We start from the raw sequence: 23,885 nt of genomic DNA, 5'->3' as shown, positions 1-23,885 counted from the left end.
GTGGACCAGTGACCTTCAGTTTCAACAAAGCATCCTTCTTCCTCTCCTGTGCATCCTTCTTCCTCTCTTACTGGTCGGCTCTCTAATCCCTTTCAATTCAACACATCTTCCTCTCGCTCATCAGTGACGGTATCCACAGATCTCTGTCTCTCAAATCTCTTTCTTGGGTTTCTTTTCTCTTATGAGGTCTTAATCTTATTTTATTGTTAATGGAATCAGAGGAAGATGCGTAGAATGATGTTCAGTTAAAGAAATGCAGTGATGGATTCATGGATTCCAAATGATTAGTTGAAAACAGTTGCTACAGATCTAAAGCAATTCAATTTAGAGCTTTTTTTATTTTTTATTTTATTTTTTAAGGCGAACTCGAGCCGAGCCGAGCCTGAGCTTACCAAAATTCTAGCGAGCTGAGCTCGAGCCAGGTTTGACTAGGCTCGCCTAAGCCGAGCCCAAACCTGGCACAGGCAAGCCGAGCCCAAACATGGTAAAGCTCGCTCGGCTTATTTGCAGCCCTAGGGAAAGGTATGCCTATTTTGTCTTTTAAACAATTCTTTAGAATTAAATTGAATTTTGACAAAGTCAAAAGGTAATAATATCTTTTTATAAGTAAAAAAATTATCTACACAATTGAAAAATAACTTTTGGGGTATGAGTGAAAAACGGACCAAATATTTGTAACATGGGTGATAGTAATTTCGAAAGTGTTTTAATGTGATATTTGGCCAAACATGAGAGGTCCTTAGTGAAATTAATTCTATGTTTTTTTACATGTAAAAGTGGTCTGATACATCTGAAAAGTAAATTTTAGAGTTTGAGTAAAAAATGGACCATATATTTATAGTGTGAGCTATACTAATTTTTAAAATGTGTTTTAATATAATATTTGACCAAATTTAAGAAGGTGTTCAAGCATAAAGAAAGGTTATTGTAACATTTTCTATTAATGTTCTTTAACCAAAAAAACCGAAAAAAAAAAAAATTGAAACTTGAGTTAATCCTTTGGTGCATTGGACATGCGAACATCGTTTATTAGTTTATAATACCTATTTAATAAATAAATAAAAGGAAATTGTTCATTGACTCAAAGTCAACGGTCTGTCAATATATGGTTTTTATGCCTATGATGAGCTGGACGAAATAATTGAAAGCAACTGATTGGGGGTTTCTAAAGTATAAGTCTACAGCTCAGAGTGACCTTATATATCACCTAGCGGAGACGTGGAACGCGGTTATGTCAACGCACTGTTATTCTTTCCATTTCTCTCTCTCTCTCTCTTTCACACACACACACACACAGAGAAATGAATTTCTTCTTTTAAACTTCACATTGGGTCTGAATTCCGCTCATATCCAAAGGTATTAGTCTCTCCCTGAGTAATTATAACAGTTGACTGCTTTGGAAGTAAAGCTATTATTTCAAGTTTTGGAGTAATCAAGTTGAAGAAGATTTACCATTCTTCTTTTTCCCACCATAATTTCAGTAAGACTTCTTTTTATAGACCCACAGAAATTAGTTTATTTAATTAATTTTTTCTCATGATTGCTTTAGTTCACTGACAATTTCCATCTATTGTTTTTTTTCTTTCCTCATATTTTTCAATGAGAAAGTAGCCTACAGTTTTCTTCAAATAACCTAATTCTTGTAAGAATCTACTCCTGCAGAGAGTGGAGAGTTGATAAAGCTGATTGAAATATGGCAACTTTTGTGAGGATTACAGGTAATTGAGCTGTCTGTAGTTCACAATCATATATATTCGTTGCTATTAATTACCCCTGTATAATCTCATGTCATAGTCTTCCATGTTTAACATATTCATAATCGATATAAAAACTTCCCCTCACTTTTCCTCTGTTAATTCGCCCCTTTTTCTTGCTACCCAAATGGAAATTAAAAGCTATAGAGAAATTAATATCCAGAACCCATTAGGTAAAATATTTGTTTATTAGAGCTGACTTCTAGTTCTTAGAAGTAAATGTGTGACCAAATCATATAATGAAGAAAAGAGCAAGAGGCTTTTTCTTATTACTAGTCTGCTATGAAGCAAGTGGTTATGTGTTATTTTGAAAATTGCTAATCACTCCCTCGTTGGTGTGAGTGAGTTAACCAACTAGTTTAAAAATAATTGTTATGCAATTTAAATGTTAACAAGACAATTGAATTTGGAGAGCTTAATTGGCCAATAATATCATCTTTATATCACCACTCTTATTTTACTGCAGTTTCGTTAATTTGTTTCCTTTCATTGGCAGTTCTGATGTGGGCTGACATACTAGCAGCGTATGCTATGTGGGTGATGATGACATACTTAACAAATGTTTGGAAGCTTAATTTGACACACGCTGCTGCGATTATAAACATTTGGGGAGGTCTACCGTTCATAATGCCAATAGGCTTTGCCTTCCTTGTTGACACATTCATGGGTCACTATGCAATGCTCTTGGTGTCCAGTATTGCCTATAGCATTGTAAGTAACAACTTTTCGTTAGATTCTCCTGATTTTCCTTTTCGCTCAGAACTCATTTTTTGTTGGTGATAATAGTTTACCCAAAACAAATGAACTTGATTCTATGCAGGGGTGGCTATGTCTACACCACCAGTTCTTTCTAAATCCACAGGCAATTGCAGTGCATACCAGCCAGAATGCATCGGTGACGTGCAAAAAATTCTCTATTACACTGCTTTAGCTTTGATAGCCGTGGGGATTTCTGGTCACGCAGTCTCTTTGACTTCATTCTTAAATAAACAAACTACTGACCAGACAGAGGATGATGAATGGAAACTTCCATTTCAATGTGTAGGCATCTTTTGTGCTCCTTGTCCCCATAATTGGAGGTATTGCACTTCCATATATAAAGCCATGGTCAATCCGGTTTGGAGTTCCAGCAATATGCACCGTGGTGGCAACTCTTTTTTTCTCGAGTGGCTCGTGGTCATACAAACATGATAAGCCACAAGGGAGCCCTCTCACAACTGTGTTCAGAGTCTTTGTGGCTTCTGCTTCCAAGATAAGCCACAAATGCCCACAAAATGCTAGTGAGCTCTATGAGAAATGTAACCTTAATCAGCGAGCTGCTCCTCGCAGTGGTGGCCTCAGGTTTTGACTCTCTACCCCTCTCTTCTACACCAGATTACCCAATAGTTTTCTTTCTAAATTTCACACACACATTTTAATGTATATAGTAAGAATTGAATCCTTAATTGCCCCACCATTCTTTTAGATATCATACTAGTACCACCATGCTTTAATTTGTTTAGCTTAAAGTAAAAGAATCAAAGTACCCAATTAATTATTTCTCTTAAATGATCTATTGTTCTGTTACTGAGAAAATAAAAAGAAGATCCATGCTTATTCTTATATAGGGTCTTGAACGTAACAACTTAAGATCATCTTCAGTTCTCGGTTTCAAATTACCTATTGCAACATTGTTAAATGCAGGTGCCTAAACAAGGCTGCCATTGTTTTGCCAACCCCAACTAAAGAAGAACAAGAGAAAAATAGATGGAGACTTTGTAGTGTTACAGAGGTTGAAGAAACCAAAATTGGCATTCGCATGGTCCCAATCTGCATGACCTTCCTTATTTTTGGGGTGGTAATTTCTATTGGAAAAACTTCCTTAATTGAGCAAGCAAACCACATGAACCGCAAGGTGGGACACTTAACTGTCCCTCCTCCACTATTTCTAATGTTCTATGACTCTGCAAAGGATCTGTTCAAGAAAGTAGATTTCAGCAAGGCGTGCTGCTCTGGCGGATGGGGATCAAAGCGTTATGGTCCCCCAACTGGAATTGCTGTAGCAATGGTATTTTCAGTAGTATGTTGTATCACTGCTGCAATAGTGGAAACTCGAAGGCACAATGTGATTAGGAGCCATGGTTTACTTGACAAGCCTGACGATAAAATCCCAATGAGCATATTTTGTTTGCTCCCACAGTTTCTCCTCCTTGGTGCCGTTGATGGAATATCTGAAATTAGCATTGATAAATTCTTCAAAGATCAAGCTCCTCCCTCCATGAAAACCTACCGGGAATTTTTTACCCATGTGTTATTAGGTCTAGGAATCATGGCTAGTGTTCTTTTTGCATGTATAGTAGGTGAGGTTAGTGAGAAGAGAGGGAAACAAAATTGGTTCCAGGAGACCTTAAATAAGAGTCATTTGGATAAATATTATTGGACACTGGCAGTTTTAAGTAGTGTCATTCTGGTGTTGTATATATTGGTGGCATTGTGCTACCCTTATAGAGAATCAGCACCAGAAGATGAGGACGCGCCACCGAATGAAGATTCTGCTCAACCACCCAATGAGGATAACCCACAGTGTTGCTGCTGTTGTGGCTAGATGTGGTATGCTGTATAATTTAGTGTTCATTTATGTTGTAGTATTTTGCAAGTCAACATGTTGCATAATGTCTATGATGTTGCAATTCAATTGTTGTATTTTACGTACTTTCTTGATTGGTGTGCTGATTTTTGTCTGAGTTCCGCTTTGTATCATGTAATAAGGAGGAATGCCTCCTTTCTTTCTGTACTCGATCATTTTGAGTAATGAAAACATCTTACTTTTCAAAAATAAAAATAATGGTGGCAATTCTGATGACAGAGAATTTGCATATGGTATATTCTGTTTTTTTTGTGAACTATGACTTTCTTTTTTTAGGGACTTTCAACATTGAAAACGCTTGGTCATCCGCAAGCAAAGCACATGAGCTGTAAGATAGACAAAGACATTGTTTCCTCACAAGGGGGTTTTAATTTAATTTCCTAAACTTAAATGTTACTTGCAAGTTGTGAGAATATCTTCTTTTTTTTATAAAAAAAAAAAAAAATGTAAAGTGAATGAATTCAATTAGGCTGTTATTGTATTGAATTGATTTTGAGTCATAAATACTAACTTTTTGTTCATTTATTGAACTAATTGTCAAGAACTTAAGCTTAAAATATGAACATATTTATTAAATGATTGGAACCTAGCTAAGTAAATTAGGCTAGTGTCATTTGGTTTGTGAATGCACGCTTGCGATATATATATATTTTTCCTTTTGTAATTTTAAAATTTCTTATAATTAAAAAATCAAACTCAATTTATCCAAAATGACAAAATATCAACCCATCTTGACCATGAAATTAAGTGGTTAAAAATTACCCAATTCATTTTTGACCTACTTTAAATATGATTCACCCAAAACTATTAAAAAATAGACGGATATGAACGGGTAGATAGGTTGTGAACCATTTTGTCAACCCTATATACTACTAAGTGGCTCTTTTGAGAGACTGAGTGTTCAAGACTCATCAATATGAAGACAAAAATTATACTAATCTGCGTAGTTGTTTGAACTTTCGAAAAATAAAAAATAGCTAGATAGTAGTATGAACATTTTGATGTAAAATTGTTCTTCCACCAAATCAAATATTGCTTTTACTAGTGTAAATTTTTATATCAAATTTTGACTCCATCACTTAAAATGAACCTTCCTCAAAATTGAAGACCTCTGATTACTACCCATTAAACATTTGTGAAAAGTAGTGATTTCTTGCTCTCCATTGAACAAGAAGAATAAGATAATTTATCCCTATCATTAGATTTAATTTAAAGGTCACATTTCAAACCTACATATATTCTTTCCTTTTAATATGAAACCACTAAAGGAAAAAAAATACCAAACCATTATCTCTATTTCTAATTTTCAAATTTAATATTTACCAATACCACTAATTATAATAATAAAATGTAATTACTAAAAAATAATAAATAAAAAAAAACTTTTCACGTCTGGAAATCTATTCTCTCTCAAACGAACAACTATAAGAAAATTGATGATCACATTCTTATCTTTGATGTAATCGAATTTTGGAGCAAACGCCCATGCCAACATAATTTTATATGTTATGATTGTTACAAAAGTGTCATACACCATTCACTAAGGTACCGTTTGATTACTCAATTCAGCACTTAATTTTGAATGTATTAAGTGTTTATCCAATTAATAAAGTGCATTTGATAATGCATTTTGAATATATTTAAAAATGGTAAGCGTCACTTAAAATATGGTAAAATTGTAAGTGACAAAGATATCACTTATTTACATTGAAAATTTAAAAAATATTATTTTTAATTACCACTTAAAAACTTCAACACTTAAAATTTAGCTCTTAAAATTTTCAATACTTAATTTTCAATTTTATTAAAGGTGAATTGCAAAAAACCCCCCTTGGCTTTTACCTGTCATCAGAAAACCCCTTATGAATTATTTTAACTAAAAACCCCCTCAACTATTATGAAGGGGGTATTTTAATTGATGTCTGTATAAGGGGTTATGTTTTGGACGAAAATGCCCCTTAAACAGTTATCCTCTTCAACGGTTTTACTTTCTCTCTCTAACACCATGCAAGGCTTCGAATCTGAAAGGCTTCCACCAGCCTTACGCTTGAGATACTTTGCATGAGCTCACATCTACTCCACACTCTCTCACCCTGTCGCGTGCACCATGGCCTTTCTCCATGGAGGAGAAGCTCAAGGAAGGAATCGAGATAGCGGATGAGGAGATCGAAACGGCGGAGAAGGAGATCGAATCCGGGGGTTGACCCAGGCTGGTCCTGAAATTTAGAGAAAGAATATGAGAATTAAAACTCAATTCGATATTATTCATGATGGTGTTACATTCAATTTATAGAATAATCAATTTATAGAATAATACCTAGCTAAAATAGGTAACTAATTATACAATAATCGGGAAACTAATTACCTACCAATTAGCCCTAAATCAAGGAATATATAATTCAATCATACAGCTGTACAATCTGTATAATCTAGGATTACAAGAGGTCAAATCTCAACACTCCCCCACACATTAGTGCATAGATGTCACACATGCCCAACTTGTCTAAAAATTTTGAAAACACTTAATTTGAGACTGCTTTGGTGAGAATGTTGACTAGTTGATCCTCAGATCGAATCTTAGGCAATTCCACAATTTTCCATCTAACTTCTCCTTAATGAAGAATCTGTCTATTTCGATATACTTCGTACGATCATGTTGAACTGGATTATGGGCAATATCACAAGCTGCTATTGTCATAATATAGTCGAATTGGTTGCCCAGGTAGATAACCTAAATCCGCAAGAGAAGTCTTAACCACAAAGTTTCACAAAGTCCAAGCGCTATACCTCTGAAATCAGCTCTGCACTCGAGTGAGTAACAACATTTTGTTTCTTACTTCTCCATGTAACAAGATTACTTCCTACAAAAGTGAACTAACCAGAAGTAGATCGCCTATCATTTATAGCTCCAGCCCAGTCAGCATCAGCATATGCATCTATGTTTTGATAACCAGTATTTTTAATGAACAAAATTCCTTTTCCAAGAGCAGATTTCAGATACCTCAAAATGCGCATAACTGCATTCATATGTTGCTCTTCAGGATCATGCATAAACTGGTTAACAATGCTCAATGTATAAGCCAAATCCAGTCTCTTGTGTGCTAAGTACATCAATCTTCCTCCAAGTTTTTGGTACCTTCCTTTATTAGTAGGTACTTGGTTGGACTCAACACATAACTTCAGTCCTTCTTCCACTAGTGTCTCAGCTGGTTGACATGCTGTCATGCCAGTTTCTTGTAATAGATCTAAGGCATATTTTCTTTCAGATAGAAAAATTCATTTATTAGATCGAGATAATTCAATCCCAAGAAAATATCTCAAAGTACCTAGATATTTCATTTCGAATTCTTTGGACAAGTACTTCTTGAGAGCCTTCATTTTTTCATGATCATTCCCTGTAACCACCATGTCATTTACATAGACAATGAGTGCAGTGATCTTACCCTGTTGTTTCTTTAGGAATAATATGTGGTCTAAATTGCTCTGAAGGTAGCCAAAGTCTAGCATCAACTTTATAAATCTTTCAAACCATGCTCTCGGAGATTGTTTCAACCCATATAATGATTTCTTTAATCTGCAGACCTTCTGACTATATTTTTCAGGTATCATGCATCCTGGTGGGAGATCCATGTAGACTTCTTCAGATAATTCACCACGCAGAAGGCATTCTTTACATCGAATTGTTGCAATGGCCAATCTAAGTTCGCAGCTAAAGACAACAAGACCCGAACTGTGTTGATTTTAGCCACAAGTGCGAATGTTTCTGTGTAATCGATTCCATAGGTTTGGGTGTAACCTTTTGCCACCAATCTTGCTTTAAAGCCGTTTAACTGTGTCATCGGCTTTATACTTTACAGTGTAAATCTATTAACATCCAACTGGTTTCTTTCCTAGTGGAGGATCAATGAGTTCCCAAGTTTCATTTTTCTACAAGGATTTCATCTCCTCGTTCATAGCTACTTTCCACCTAGGGTCAGCTAAGGTTTCCTGCACACTATTAGGAATAGATACAGTAGATAATTGATTTACAAATAATAAATTTGATTCTGACCAACAATGGTTTGACACATAATGACTTATGGGATACTTAACTTTACTAGAAAGTTCGGGTTCATATGTGGGTTTAGGAATACCTCTAGTGTGACACTGTGGTAATTGTTTTATGAGTGGCTCAGACACTAAAGCAGGAACATCCTCAGTAAGCGATTGGTTTGATATATCAGTTGTGAGGGACTCAAACTCGGACAACGGTGGGGTTGGCGCCATACTTTCCATTTCTGGGCATATATCACCACTTTGATCCAAACTTATACCGCTCGAATCCAATTTGCCCGATTCCTGATTGGCTGGTCCAACTTGAGAGTCATCACCACTAGAATCGCCGTCCTTAAAAATGTGATAATGATTATCTAGATCGATAATCATAATTTAGAGTCTGAATTTCTTTCTGGTACTCCCCTTGAAGTTCAGACGCAGAGGAAAAATACATCAACTCTTCATAGAAGACAACATCCATTGTGATAAACATTCGTTAAGTTGGAGGGTGATAACAGCTGTTGAGGGTGAAATCCACGCGGTCCGATATGACACCGTTTTCCTGCAAAGAAGAGGTAGAAGATCGATAAATCTTGACGGGACCGGTGTGGTACGTGCCAAAAGCTCTCCGACGATCAAATTAGTCACCGGAGGTCTAAAAGAAAGCAATGATTTATTAATAATTTTTTCGTCGTACCTTATTCCCAAGTCATTTTCCTATTTATTGTCACTTCCCTTATTCTTAATAAGGGAATATCATAATCCTTATCACATGGAACTTATCCCATGGAAATCTTATCCTTGATAAGATTTGTCATTATCCCATGGAACTTATCTAATAAAAATCGTTATCCTTGATAACGAAATATTATCCTTCGAAAGTAGAAGAGATCTGGCGGTTGAAAAACACTTAGTTGTCTCTATCGTTAGGTCAAAATAAGTTATATTTATTTTTCCCTATCAATTGCCCCCCATTCCCAAGCTTGCTTGTCTAGCTTTAGGAATGTAATTTTTTTTTTTTTTGCACTGTCGGGAACAGTGCCCGCGGGGTACTGTTCATTGAACAGTAGACTTATATATATATATATATATATATATATATATATATATATATATATATATATATATATATATATATATATATATATTTACCCCCGGCACTGTTCTCGGGAACAGTGCCCGCGAGTACTGTTCATTAAACAGTAAATTAACACAGATACCAAATCAAGGTTATGTTATGGAAGGGCGTGGATTCAAACCCATGGTCAATGACTCTTTGTGATGTAAAACTGGATTTTTCATTTGAAAATCCAATATACTAGTTGTAAACTTCATGGGTTTCAGTCAGCCCATCCATTTGGCAAGGGAATAAATTTTACGAGCTTTACTTAGCTCGTCACTCCTATAATAAGGGAACGAGCTTCACTCAAGTCGTCCCTTTAGTAAGAGAATTAAATTTTATAAGCTTCCTTCAGCTCGTCCCTTTAGTAAGGGAATTAGGTTTTACGAGTTTCACTCAGCTCGTCCCTTTAGTAAGGGAATTAGGTTTTACGAACTTCGCTTAGCTCGTCCCTTTAATGAGGGAATTAGATTTTTGTCAAGCATCGGGAATACTAAGTCCTATTGAGCTAAGCATGCTTGATGATTACTTTCTTGTCCCTTTTAATAAGGGAAATAGATTTGCTCGAGCATTGTGAGCTCACCCTTTAATAAGGGAGTAGTGAACCTTCCGTCTCTTTATCGAGGGAAGAAGATGAAGTTGACCTTTCGTTCCTTTATGGGGGAAAAATGTGTAGTCTGAAGGAGGGTGACCCATTTAATACGAGAGGTAGTCGTCTCGTCTCTCTAGTAAATGAAGGAAGCTTTAATTATCTCACTCTTTTGTGTAGAAGAAGTAATCGGTTTCTTGTCCCTTTAATGAGGGAAGAATGTGTTGTTGGTCCTTGGTTCCTTTAATGAGAAAAATAGATTACTATGAGCTTAATATTATGTAATACCCCTAATTTTAAAAAAGACTTAATTGGAATTTAGTTATTGTATTTGATGTGCTTATGTGGATATGTGTTTATGTTGAATTGATTAATTGTTTTATTTACGTGGATTGGTTGTTTAATTGATTATTTTGTTTACCTGTTTATTTGCATTAATTGACTAATTGTTTATTAAATTGAATTGTTTGTTTAATTGGATATTTAATTGTATTTTTATTTTCTTTAATTGAATTAAATTAGTTTTAATTGTTTAAATGGTTGGTTAGTTATTTAAGTCAGTTAATTAGATTTAATTATTAGTGTTTTTAATTATAATGTTAAAACAGGGTTTTAGTCTTTTATGTCTCATGCCGATTGGATTAGGAGTTAATTAGGTTTTCCATCTCTGATTAGAATTGGACCTAGGGTAGTGCTATAAATACACTGTTACATCTTCAAAAGGGTTGGAAAAACCCTATGCACGTACATTGTTATATAGAGGAACAGAGAAAGAAACAGAGGGAAACTGAGACGAAGGAAAGCTAGGTTCAGGCAAGAGGGCTAAACCAAGGACGAGGAGGAATAGGGGCTGGCTCGTGGGTTAAACTAAGAGCGGTAGAGGAGATTCAATGGCAACTAAGGTCGCCGGAAAATCTAGGAAGAAGACGGTTAAAGGTTTCACACCGAAACCTTAAGAGGCAAGTTCTTTTCTTTCTCTCTCCCGTTGGCCTGTGTTCTGTGCATACCTAGATAGTCTCTAGGGTTTAATTAAATGGTAACTAAATCTTGCATGCTCGACTGTATGAGTTTTGGTGTAATCTGTAACTATGCTTGCAAATTGAAGTTCAAGTTTTATGTTAACGCGTAATGAATCAATAGCAGTTTTAAGTCACTGTAATTAATTTCAACTGTCAAAAAAAATCATTGGGATGCTACTGGATATATACTAGACTGTTAAGATCAGTTTTAAAGAATAACATAATGATAATAAAAGGCCAGAGACAAAGTAGATGGTCAGAAACGGAGAAGGAAGCGGAGTAGTGCTCTCAAGGAGGGAGAAAGCCGGCTCTAGGAAGTTGGGAGCCAGCTCTCTTCATAGAACCGGATCCAGGGCTAGGGAGCCAGCTGCATGATGCTTAGAGCCTGGTCTGTTGTTTTGAGAGCAGGCTATCTTGTTTTGGCCTCGTTTGGTTGCGTTCTGGAACTGTTTGGGCATTGTTTTGGGCATGCTTGGGATTCTGAATTGCTTCAAGGACTGGACTGAGAATTTTAAAAGTAATTTCAAGAGATTTTAAACTCTCTAGTTACATAATTTGATCCGTAGAGCAAATGGAATAAACAGTATAAAAATAAGCAACCTTCCACGCTTTAACGGATAGGAATGACTGAATTGTGTAATTTTGTTTAAAAATTTAACAGATTGTAGCATGGACCCTAAACATGATATTATGTTGTAATTGAACCCACAGTGCATAATTTATCTCTATATGCTAATGGTATTCACAGTGTGGAAGTTTTAAGCGATATCGCACACGGTTGACAGATGTACAGTATTTAATGCGTACAATTATTTTAGCAACCTAGATAACTGGAGTAAGATTTTTAAAGTTATTTTGGATGTATAATAGGGTGTTATACATATTAGATTTTGTTATGTTTCTCCTGGATTTAATTGAAGAATTAATTACATATTTTCTGTCAATTACATGGATGTTGGTCTGGTTTTTAATGAAAGAATTAATAAATTATTTTTTGTCAATTATATGGATGTTGGTCTAGTTTTTAATTGAAGAATTAGTAAATTATATTCTATCAATTACATGGATGTATACTAGATTTTGAATTGATGGACTATTAAATCTTGTCTCGTCAATTACATGGATATTATTATGGATTTTTAGTTGATGAACTGTTTCAATTCTGTTTTTATCAACTATATGGATTATGTGGATTTTATTTGATGTACTGTTTAAAGTGTTGCATCATTTACGGATCATATGTATTATATGCACCGGTATGGGACGGTGGCATATGGAGGGACGGATTAGATCAAAATGCTAACTCCTACCCATTCATACATACGGAATGGATTAACTAAAACAGTTAAGTCATACATGGTTTCATATCCTGTCAACTAAAACAGTTGAACGACATATTAGATGGTTGTTTATATTTCTGTATTAGGAATAATAGGGATTTAATTAAGACATTTAAACTCTAATTATATGTTGTGTTTTGGCGACGAACAGTTAACCGGCATTACATTGTATTTGGATGGAATTTATATATATAATTATGGTACCGCAATATAAGCTTGAGTCTCATAGTCGATGGTTAGGGAGCGTATATGCAGTAGGATGCGTAGCTGGCTATATTGGTTGAGGTATACCCTGTTAGGCTTAGGTAGTCATGCCCACTCAGGTGCGTTTTGCATGTTGCCTTTTATTCAGGTTGAGACCCTCATCATAGTCCAGCGAGAGTCCTGTAGTGTGGAGATATATATATATATATATATATATATATATATATATATATATATTTACGGACTATATAGATATGGTTGAGACATCTAGGATGTATCTGCATATCAGGTCTCTGTTTGGATTGTAGCTAGGATATAACTTGTTCATAGGCCTGGCCCATTATTATTTTTCAGGTAACGAACGGTTCCAGGTCTTAGAGCTTATTTGTGCTGAGAAAAGACGGCTACTCATTCTTCCGACGATGTAGGAATTTTCTTCATGGTTTAGCAATGGATTTTCTTCAGTTGTTGTTTCAGTGTAGGATTTTTATTAGAAGTCCATTAGATGGATTCTCGAGTTGTATTAGAAATGGAGAAGTTGAATGTATCAGAATAGTTTCTTATTTATAAAAATTTATTCTGAGGTTTCAGTTTCTGGATTATCATTTTAGTTTCTTTTTAGCAATTTTATTTATTCATGTTTATCTTAATTGTATTCTATATTCGTTTATTACTAATTGGTTTGATATTCTCGAGTAATCGAGCGTGGGCCTGGCCAACCCGCATCTGGAAATCCGGGGGTATCACATATTACCACATAGGTAGGTAACTAAAAACGTAATATTTTATTGGGTAAAAATTGAGGGTCATCCATCTCAATCGTGATGGTGACCTTATTGGAAAATAAAATAACACGTGTAATGATGAACTGAGATGCCCCCAGTCTTTATTTTGAATGACTTGATAAGGCTAATTCCAGCTGTGAGACAATTGTTAGTCGGTATACTTATCTGAGTCATCCTCACTATATGCCCTATCGTTTTGGCTGAAAAATGATCTCTTATAGCTGGTATCTTTTTCATCCCTGGTGAGAGGGGCTGACTTCTTCTTGTCCTCTCCTTCCTTTCCCTTCCGTGCATTCATGGTGTCTTCAGCGTTCATGTGTTTCTGCACTCTGATCAACAACTCTACCATGGTAGTGGGAGGTTCTTTGGATATGGCGAAGAAGAATCTGGAGGTTTGGAGTCCTCCTATCAAAGCGGTCAAGCCACCTTGTCGTCTAACTCTTCTGCCTGCAACATCTCTGTATTGAATCGGGTGATGTATTCCCAGATCGACTCGCCTTTCTGTTCCTTCACGATAAGTAGATAGGTAGCCGGCCTCTTATGCCTCTAACCTACAATGAAGTGGCTCACAAATTGCTTACTCAGTTCTTCGAAGGTGTTGATGGTTCCTGGATTCAGCTTGTTGAACCAAACTCTTGCCGATCCCTTAAGTATAGTGGGAAAAGCTTGGTACATGATTGCATCTGGCACGGCTTGCAAATGCATAAGAGCTTGAAAGGTCTCCAGGTGATCGAGGCAATTTTTGATCCCATCGAAGCTTTCGAATGAGGGCATCCTGAACTTGCTAATTAGGGGGCATTTCATAACGGCGGGGCTGAATGGCAAGTTGGTCCTCTGCACCAGGTCATCTATGGCGGCAGGACCTTTCCCTTTCATAGCCTGCATTACATCTTCCATTTTTGCCTTGAGATCCTCGATCTGTAGGTCAAAATAGGTAACTTTCTCTGTCTTTTCCTTAACACAGAAGGTTGTGCCTGTTTGAGACTGGGGATTCTGCGGAGGCGGGGAAGGAGGTTCTCTATATCATTTTTCGACTTGGTTTTGTTCTGCCTCGAACTTGTAAGAAGGATTGTTTTCTTGGTCCTCCTCGTGTTATCCCCTATCATTCAGATTGGGAGGACATGGGTCGAATAATTCTTGTTGAGGTGGTGGTCCTACTGGGATAAGATGTTGCAGGATCTCTGTATTTTGTTGGATCAACTGGTCCATACTTTGATGCAGAGTTTGGATCTGTAGTCCTAACGTTTCAAATCGTTCCTGGTCATTCTGGATGTCTGGGTGCTAACCCGACCCTTCTCTTTGACTGGATCCATGCAACGATGTTTCTATTCCAGTTACCATACCGGACCGCAAGTGCATATACCCAACCGAGTAATTTATTTAAAAGAATCGTCGTTCCCACAGACGGTGCCAACTATTGAGGGTGAAATCCACGCGGTCCGATAAGACACCTTTTTCCTGTAAAGAAGAAAGTAGAAGATCGATGAATCTTGACTGCACCGCTGTAGTGCTTACCAAGAGCTCTCTGATGATCAAGTTAGTCATCGGAGGTCTAAAAGAAAGGCAGGGATTTAATAATAGTTTTTTTGTCATACCTTATTCCCGAGTCGTCTTCCTATTTATCGTCACTTCCCTTTTTCTTGATAAGGTAATATCATAATCCTTATCCCATAGAACTTATCCTATGGAAATCTTATCCTTGATAAGATTTGTCATTATCGCATGGAACTTATCTAATGGAAATCGTTATCCTTGATAACGAAATATTATCTTTCGAAAGTAGAAGAGATCTGGCGGCTGGTCAACATTTAGTTGCCTCTATTGTTAGGTCAAGATAGGTTAGGTTTATTTTTCCGTATCAGCAGCGATACCCTTTTTTATGAGTAGCATATCCGAGAAAAACACATCACAATGCTCGAGAAGTTAGCTTATTGCGTTGATGCTTATGGAGATGTACAAATGTTATACAACCAAAGACATGAAGAGGTAGATTTGGGACTGTTCGGGTAACAACTACGTCAGTGGGAGCCTGCAATGGTGTCTGGAAGTCAATAGAGCTGGAAAGTACTCGATTGATTAGATATGCTGCAGAGGTAAGTGCTTCTCCCCAGTACGATAACGGCATGTGGTAACCCTCGGATCCGAGACACGGGTTGATTAGGCCCAGGCCCAAACCCGAGGGAATATCAAACAATTAATATGTAATGCGAACACAGATAACAAAATGAAGTTAAGAAATAAAGTTTAAGCTGATAGAAACTAAAATAAAATCCTCAAATAACAAAGAATAAGTAATCCAGCTCAAAAACCTCCAAGGTTACAACTTGAGAATCCAACTAATGGACCCCGAAATAAAACTCCAACTGAAACTGAATAACTAAAAGTAAAGATATTCCAAAACTAAATCATGAAGTGAAATCCTACATCGTCAATAGAATGAATGAGAATCCCTGCTTAGCACAATCAAGCTTGAGACTGGAATAGTCCGTTACCTGAAACGAATAATAAAGGAGTGGGTCAGGCCTACATGCAAGTCCTAATCCAACTGTAGTCCATACAGTGCCCAATACGCAGATACACCCTAGATACCCTCAACATAACTACGTAACCCATAACTATACATATATATCCATACTAAGGACATTCACTGGACTATAGTAGAGGTCTCAACCTGAATAGAAAGCAACATGCAAAAACGCACCCAAAGGTAGGCATGAGTACCAAGACCTAACAGGGTACACCTACCTACTATATCCAGCTATGCATCCACTGCATATACGCACCCTAACCAATGACTCTGAGACTCACGCTCATATCGTGATACCATAATCATATATCTAAAGTCCGTCCGAAACCATAGTATGTCATTCACTTATTCAATGAGGAGACATACAAAATACCGTCCAGATAAGCACATAACTTATTCAGTTGAAGTGACTTAACCACAACCAATTAAGTCAGGGAGTCATTCAACCTAGTCAGTTGATTCAACTCAAACACATTAATTGATTCAATAATTTACAATCCACATTTTTCATCCGGTAGGTTAGGTCTTAGCGTTTTGAGCTAAACCGTCCCCAGTATGCCACCATCCCATACCGGTGCATACAATCTTCCATATCCATGAAAATTACAACATATAAATCATAACTGAGTAATTTACAGTCCCAACTAGTATCCAAACAATTTCATAAATGGTTTTGTTATACTAGCAATTGAAAATCAACAGTAATCTATGTAATAGTAGAAAAGTTTACTGTTTCAACAATTTAGATCCCAAAACATGTATAGATCAAAAATAAATATATAGAGGACCCTATCATGCATTCAAAGTAGGTTTTTATAACCATCCTACATCCCATTACATTGCCAAAATTTAGTTAGGCAATTAATCCATCTTTCCTCCGTTAGCCGTATAGAAATTTAGTAATTTTATACAGTTTGTCCCATTGACTAAATGTAAGCTTTTAGTCCTTTAAAGGTCTTAATAATACCTAGGATTAACTTTTTAGTCATACAATGAAGTCCCAAACTCAGTCCAAACAGTCCCCATTTCCTATAGTCTCAAAATTATCGTAAAAACCAAGTTCTGAAACTATATGTGAGAAAAAGCCTTCTCCAGATTTTGGAGCAGGCTCTAAATACACCTGGAGCTGCCTCCTAGGAGGGTAAAGCCGGCTCTACCTCTCCTAGAGCCGGCTCTTTGATGGGTGAGCCGACTCTTTGCATTCCAGAGCCGGCTCTCTCCTCCTCCTCGAGCCTCCTTCAACCTCAGTTGCTCCTACGACTTTCTACAGTGTTTTCGGCCATTCACAACCTATATAGTTGGTTTTAAACTAACCGTAAGAGTCCTATCTATGTCGAGAATAAATCCCAAGATGTGTTTATAGCAATTAAATACAAAAACAGAGGCTACCGATTCTTCAGATTTTTCATTCTTCAAGAAACAAATAAATCACAGACATGCACAAACTGTAACTGAATAAATTTTCACACATATAGAACATTGATATAGCATCTATTATACCTAAGAAACTCAATTAAATGTTTAATTAAATCCTAGAAGCTATCTAGCTGCACAGAACACAGGCAAAGGGAAGAAGGAAGAACAAAACTTGCCTGTTCAAACTTTGCTTGTTCCGGCAATACAACCCACTGTCAAGCCTCCTCTGCTTCTAGTTAGTCCACCACCACACCTCCTTGGTCCTCTCTATTCCTCCCTTGACAGACCCTACAATGCTCTATTCTTACAAAACTCCTCTCTATTTTCACTCTGTAAACTTGAGACGTAAACAGAGCTCTCGTAATCCCAAAACCCTAAATAAATCCCTATTCCTTATAGGTGTAGAGACAGAGCCCTAATCCTAGTCCTTGTTGGCCCATAACAAAACCTACGTCTTAAAACAGTGTCGGCTACACTCGAAGTCCATTATACAGTTAACACTATAACTTAATGAACCAAATAAAACCCAATGTAATAAAAAACCTTTAACTTAATCCAACTAAAACAACCCACGAAAAATTAAAATAATTAATCAATAATAATTAACTAACACAATCCATCAATTAAATAAAAGAATTAAGCAATTAATCAATTAAGTAAAACAAAATCAAATTTAAATAACCATGAACAAACACACAATTAAAATAACCAATAAAATAAAATAAAACGCAATTAAATAATTAAATAAATGATTAAACAATTAAATAAATGCCAGGACTATCCTTTTAAAATTAGGGGTATTACATTCTCCCCCCCTAACAAAAGGAATTCCGTCCTCGGAATTCACTCTTACCTTCTGCAAATATTTCAGGAAACTGCGAGCGAATGATATCCTCCCGTTCCCAAGTAGACTCAGCCTCATTGTGATGACTCCACTGAACACGCACCAAAGGGATAACCTTATTACGAAGGATTTGATCCCGACGGTTGACAATACGACACGGTGGCTCCAAATAAGTTGTATCCGGCTGCAACTCAATCTCCCCAACATCGATATGCTGATACCGATCTTCATCTTGCAGAAATTTCCGGAACATGGAAACATGGAATACATTATGGACGCGATCCAAGTTATCTAGAAGTCCCAACCTATAAGCAACTGCTCCAATGATGAGCACCGAAAAGTGCACATTTAAACCCGTTAAGCTTAAGCATTCTAGTACCTTTATCTATCTTACTTTGCCGTTTTAGACTTATTACGTGTTATTTATATTTTCAGGCACTAATCCCAAAATTGAGCTAACTCAGCCAAATAAGAGCTTAATTGAAGCAATCCTGAGATAAACCAAAGGAGGGAGCAAAGTGGAGAAAGAAAGGAGCAAAAAGGAATTAAGTTATGCAGCTGAAAAGTTCGATCGATCCAACTTAGAGTTCGATCAATCGAACATCTATGATCGATCACAGTACTTCTCGATAGATCCAACCTTGGCCTTTGCTGAAATTCCAAGTTCGATCGATCGAACATCACCTTTGATCGATCGAACCTTATTTTGTCCTATTCAAATGATTGATCTTATCCACAGCTGTACGCCTACCAACCACTTTTGTCCTTTTCCCCATAAATATCTTCGAAATATCTCAGCCTTGTCCTTATCTGGAGGAGTCAGACCACTTCGATCGATCCAAGATGCAGTTCGATCGATTGAACCCATCTTCGATCGATCCAAGTTAAGGTTCGATCGATCGAACTTCCTCTAGCGAGAAAAAGTTAAAGTCCAGCTCATTTATTTCGTCCTTTACCCAATTATTGGAGAATATGCCTTACACGACCACAGCTCATCATAGGGTGTATTTGACCTACCTATATAAGGAATATGATACACTTTTTGAAAAAGGCTCTAGAGCCTCTTGTCATACATTGAAAATCATCTTGGAGGCTATTCTTGGAGAGGAAGAAGGGAGGAAGCTAGAGCAACCATTGGAGGAGATCTTCACCAACAAGGAGCAGCCATGGAGTTAGCCCTTGAGGGTTGGATCATCACTACCATGAGTGGCTAGACATCTTCTTGGGGCTAGAGTTAGCCCCAAGCATGCTTTCTATACTTTAATCTTGTGTATTATTGAGGGATTAGTGTTGTATGATACATCTTGATATTCATGTATATATCAATCTTGATTATTTCATGGTTTGTATGGTTTAATGCTTCCAATTGACTATTCTATTCTATCCATATGTCTATGTATGCTAGAATAGGATATTCATGTGCTTATCTCTAGATTTAGTGTTTTTGATGTATGTCTATGTGTATTGATGCTATAGATCTAGAGATTATCAAGATGATATGCTTAATGAATGTTATTTTGGTCCATTTGATGGTTTATGCCTATTCTTGATGGTTTGTGCCTCTCCCCTAGTCTAGATAGCTTTATTTTCATGCTAGTAGTGTAGATTTAGTGTAGTGGTAGTGTAATGTTAGATGGGAGGACAATCTACTCTTGATGTTTGATGTTCTATGCTTGTGAGTCCAAATGGCATATTCCTCTAACATTGTGTTGCATGTGGATTGTGAGCTTAATGAAGGATTAATGACTTGTTTTGATCTATTGTGCTATCCCCATGTTGTTTAGACAATATATGCTCTATTGTTTAGATATATTGTGCTCTTCACATGATGTTTAGACAATATTTGCTTGATTTTTCATCCTTGCCAATTGAATCAACCTAATGCACACACACCCTTATCATATTGCAACACATCCATTACCCTCAGTTGATCACTTGTTAGTAGTATAGAAAAGTATTGCTTGGTGGTGATCTCTACACCCCAAGACCTCTCTCTCTCTTGTTTACCTCATATTATTTTATTTAGTTGAATTCAATTTAGTTTAATCAACCAACCAACCAATTGTGTGATCACTCGACCTACTAACCCTAATTACCATAGTTTCACAATTCGATACACCATCAAATCCCTTGGGACGATCCCTACTCGCCCTATCTATATTTTATATAGAGAAAGGTAGTAGTGACTTTCTATAAATGTAAAACTTGGCCACCTCCTAAATTCACACACAACTTTCAAGCTTTGTTGGTTGTGGCGACTCCATCAAGGAAACCAACAACAAGTTTTTGGCGCCGTTGCCGGGGATGTTAAATTGGCAACGTCGAATTGTGAAATTCAATTAGGATTAGTACTCTTTTGATCGTGTCTTTACTTTCTTTTTATTTTCTTTTTTTGATTACTTATTAAGTTTATTCTTCATTAACAAGGTGCATTGAGCAAGGAGCTAACAAAGAACTTCAAAGCTAAGAAGCAAAGCAAGCAAAAAGAAAAAAAATGATAAAAATGAAGAGTTTTTGCTAAGCTAAGCTTTTAAATTTGGAGTTGAAGTGCTAAAGGACTATTGTGAGACCTTCTTACTCAATCTCCTTAGTTAAATCGGGGGCCCACGTGGAGGCATTTATTTGGCATACATTGCATTTGAAAATTGTGGTTGTGAAGTTTAATTGCATTGTTGAAAAAGTTACTTATTCGTGTTGCATTGTGCATGCATGGTCGTCGTTCATTGAGACCTACTCTTGTCCCTCTTGATTTGCATTTAGAATCCACTATTAGGAATCCAAGAGGAAGAGGAAGTTCACATAGAACCAATCTACCAATGGACGCTCTCAATGATGATCATGTTGAAGACCTTTGTCACATAGACCAACAAGGCATCATTCACCCTAATGTGCAAAATGATAATATGCAAGTTCCATTAGGCATGCCTAGGCCATACATTCATCAACCTCCTCAACAACAAGGCCAAATTCCAATAGGAATTCCAAGGCCAATGTATGCACCACAACCCCCCATCATTAATCAAGCTCAATATAACCAAGGTGTCCATGTTGCATCTCAAGTTGCTAATCCACCACTCGCATTGAGAGATCACTATGTGCCTAATGAGTATAATGCACCCACTTGCATTCAATTGCCACCATTTAGAGCACACCATTATGAGATTAAAGCACAAACTATCCAAATGCTACCTAACTTTCATGGACTTCCTAGTGAAGAACCTTACAAGCATTTGGATGAGTTTCTTGAAGTTTGTTCTACCGTTCGATACACGGACATGCCGGAAGAAGTTTTAAGGCTGAAACTTTTTCCATTCACCCTTAAAGATAAGGCGAAGTATTGGTTTAACAACCTTAGGCCTTTTTCTATAACTTCTTGGGCAGAAATACAACAAGAATTTTTGAAAAAGTACTATCCGGTTTCGAAGACCAATGCTATGAGAACCGCCATTAGGGAATTTACACATGGGGAGGGAGAAACTTTCCACGAGGCATGGGAACGCTTCAATGAATTGCTTAGGAAGTATCCTCACCATGACATGCCTAAATGGCAATTGGTCCAATTCTTCTTTGAAAGCTTATCAGACAATTATAAAGGCATGGTTGATGCTTCAATGGGAGGTTCTTATATAGACCGGCAAGAGGAAGATGTGTGGCGTCTTTATGAGAGCATGAGTGAAAACTCTTTGCATAGAACATTGTCATCTAGGAATGGTAGAAATTCTCAAGGTAGGAAGAGTGTTGGCTTGCATCAAGTTGACCACTCAAATGATATAACCGCCGAGATGAAGTCTTTATCTCAAAAGTTTGATCAATTGATCAATCAAAACTTGGCGAATCAAGTGTCTTCCTTTCCTAACCATTCTCCTAGAGCTCAAAATGAATCATGTATGACTTGTTCTAGTGTTCTTCATTCTACTTCTAATTGTCCTCATGGACAAATTCAAAATGAACCCATTGAGCAAGTTAATGCAACATTTGTGAACCAAGGGAACAATCCTTATGGTAACCATTACAATCCCGGTTGGAGGAATCATCCTAATTTTTCTTGGAAAAACCAAGGGGAGGGCTCGAACTCTTCCCAAGGCGGTTTTCAAGGGAAATACATTCCACCTCCACTTCAAAACCAAGGATCCCAAGGTTTAAGACCATATAACTCACAAGGAAATCAATTTGCTAGTTCTCTTTTTCCTAACCAATCATATTCTCAAGGAAATTCTAGAGGTTCCGCTTTTGAGGAAAAGGTTTTAAATGCTTTGGGCACTCTAGAAGCAAATACTCAATTGTTGCATTCTCATTCTCAATCAATTGCCAAGCTAGAAACCCAAGTAGGGCAAATAGCTGAAACACTTAATGCTAGAGAGAAGGGAAAGATGCACATGAATGCCCCAATCAAACAACAATGTGCTGTAGAAACCAAATTCTTATTGGAAGGGCATAATGTTGAGCATGTTAATGCAGTAATAACCTTGAGAAGTGGTAGGGTAGTAGACAATCAAGTTAGAATGCCTAATGAAGAGAGTGAACCGGTACAACCTCAAGTTGTCACCCATCCCGTTCCACACACTATTCCTCCTTCATTGCATGTGCATGATCTTGAGAATGAGAAGCCCTTAAATTGTGAGTTGAAAGATGATTTCCAAAGAGATTCATTGAAAACAGTGTTGAAAAATGTGTTTGAGAAAAGTTCTTTGAAAAATGTTATTCATGATTCTTCTTTGAAAAGTGATTTGAAATCCAATGAATCGAACAAGTCCAATGCTGAAAATTCTTTGAAAGAAAATGCTGAAGAGTTTTTGAAAAAGCTCCATTTCCGGACGCCTTGAAAGGGTCCATTTCAAAAGAAAGGCAAAAGACCAAGAACAATAAGATAATGGATATGTTTAGGCAAGTCACAGTCAATCTTCCACTTTTGGATGCAATTAAGCAAATTCCGGCTTATGCCAAATTCTTGAAGGACTTATGCACCCAAAAGCGGAAGAACAAGAGCCAAACATCAAAAAAAGTGGTCTTAACCGAACAAGTGAGTTCCATTCTACAATACAACACTTTGCCAAAGTTTAAGGACCCCGGTGCACCTACAACATCTTGTGTCATTGGTGAACATGTCATCAACCGGGCACTTCTTGACTTAGGGGCTAGTGTTAACCTTCTTCCCTATTCGGTTTATATCAAATTGGGCCTAAGTGAATTGAAACCGACGTCGGTGGTTTTACAACTTGCCGACCGATCCATTAAGAAGCCTAGGGGGATAATTGAGGATGTGTTGATTAAGATTGATAAGTTCTTCTTCCCGGTTGACTTTGTCGTCATTGACACGGAATCGGTGCCCAATCCAAAAAACCAAATTCTGGTTATCCTTGGCCGTCCTTTCTTGGCAACCTCAAATGCCAACATAAATTGTAGGACGAGAATAATGAAGATTTCTTTTGGGCACATGAGAGTGAAGTTAAACATCTTTAACCCCACACCCAATCCATTTGACAAATATGAGGAAGAGGTTAATGTGGTAGAGGAATATCATGATCTCGCTTGTGAAAAGAATGAGCTTTTGTGCATGAACAATGTTTCAAAGCCTTCATCTTCATCTTCAGCATTGCATGCAAGAAAAGTGATTTCGAACTATTGT

General features: G+C 36.9%; 1 protein-coding gene across 2 annotated transcripts in view; it reads left to right on the top strand.

The window, feature by feature from the left end:
* The first annotated feature begins 1,197 nt into the window (after positions 1-1,197).
* Positions 1,198-23,885, top strand: part of LOC132293630 (protein NRT1/ PTR FAMILY 5.5-like) — a 48,449-nt gene continuing 25,761 nt past the window's right edge. Inside the window, exons 1-3 of one of the 2 annotated variants that reach the window (XM_059791177.1) lie at positions 1,198-1,356; positions 1,663-1,718; positions 2,251-2,465. In XM_059791177.1, coding sequence (XP_059647160.1) covers positions 1,694-1,718; positions 2,251-2,465 — 240 coding nt within the window. In that variant the 5' untranslated portion in view covers positions 1,198-1,356; positions 1,663-1,693. Of the gene's footprint in view, positions 1,481-1,662; positions 1,719-2,250; positions 2,466-23,885 lie in introns of both variants that reach the window. The other variant, XM_059791176.1, reaches the window with a different exon arrangement.

The sequence above is a fragment of the Cornus florida genome, unplaced genomic scaffold (genome assembly GCF_030987335.1).
Source record: "Cornus florida cultivar Cherokee Brave unplaced genomic scaffold, ASM3098733v1 CherokeeBrave_3.0.0_Hap2_Chr02, whole genome shotgun sequence".
In the NCBI taxonomy this organism is placed as follows: Eukaryota; Viridiplantae; Streptophyta; class Magnoliopsida; order Cornales; family Cornaceae; genus Cornus; species Cornus florida.
Note: the sequence above shows the minus strand (reverse complement) of the source record. Positions and strands in the feature narration are given on the sequence as shown.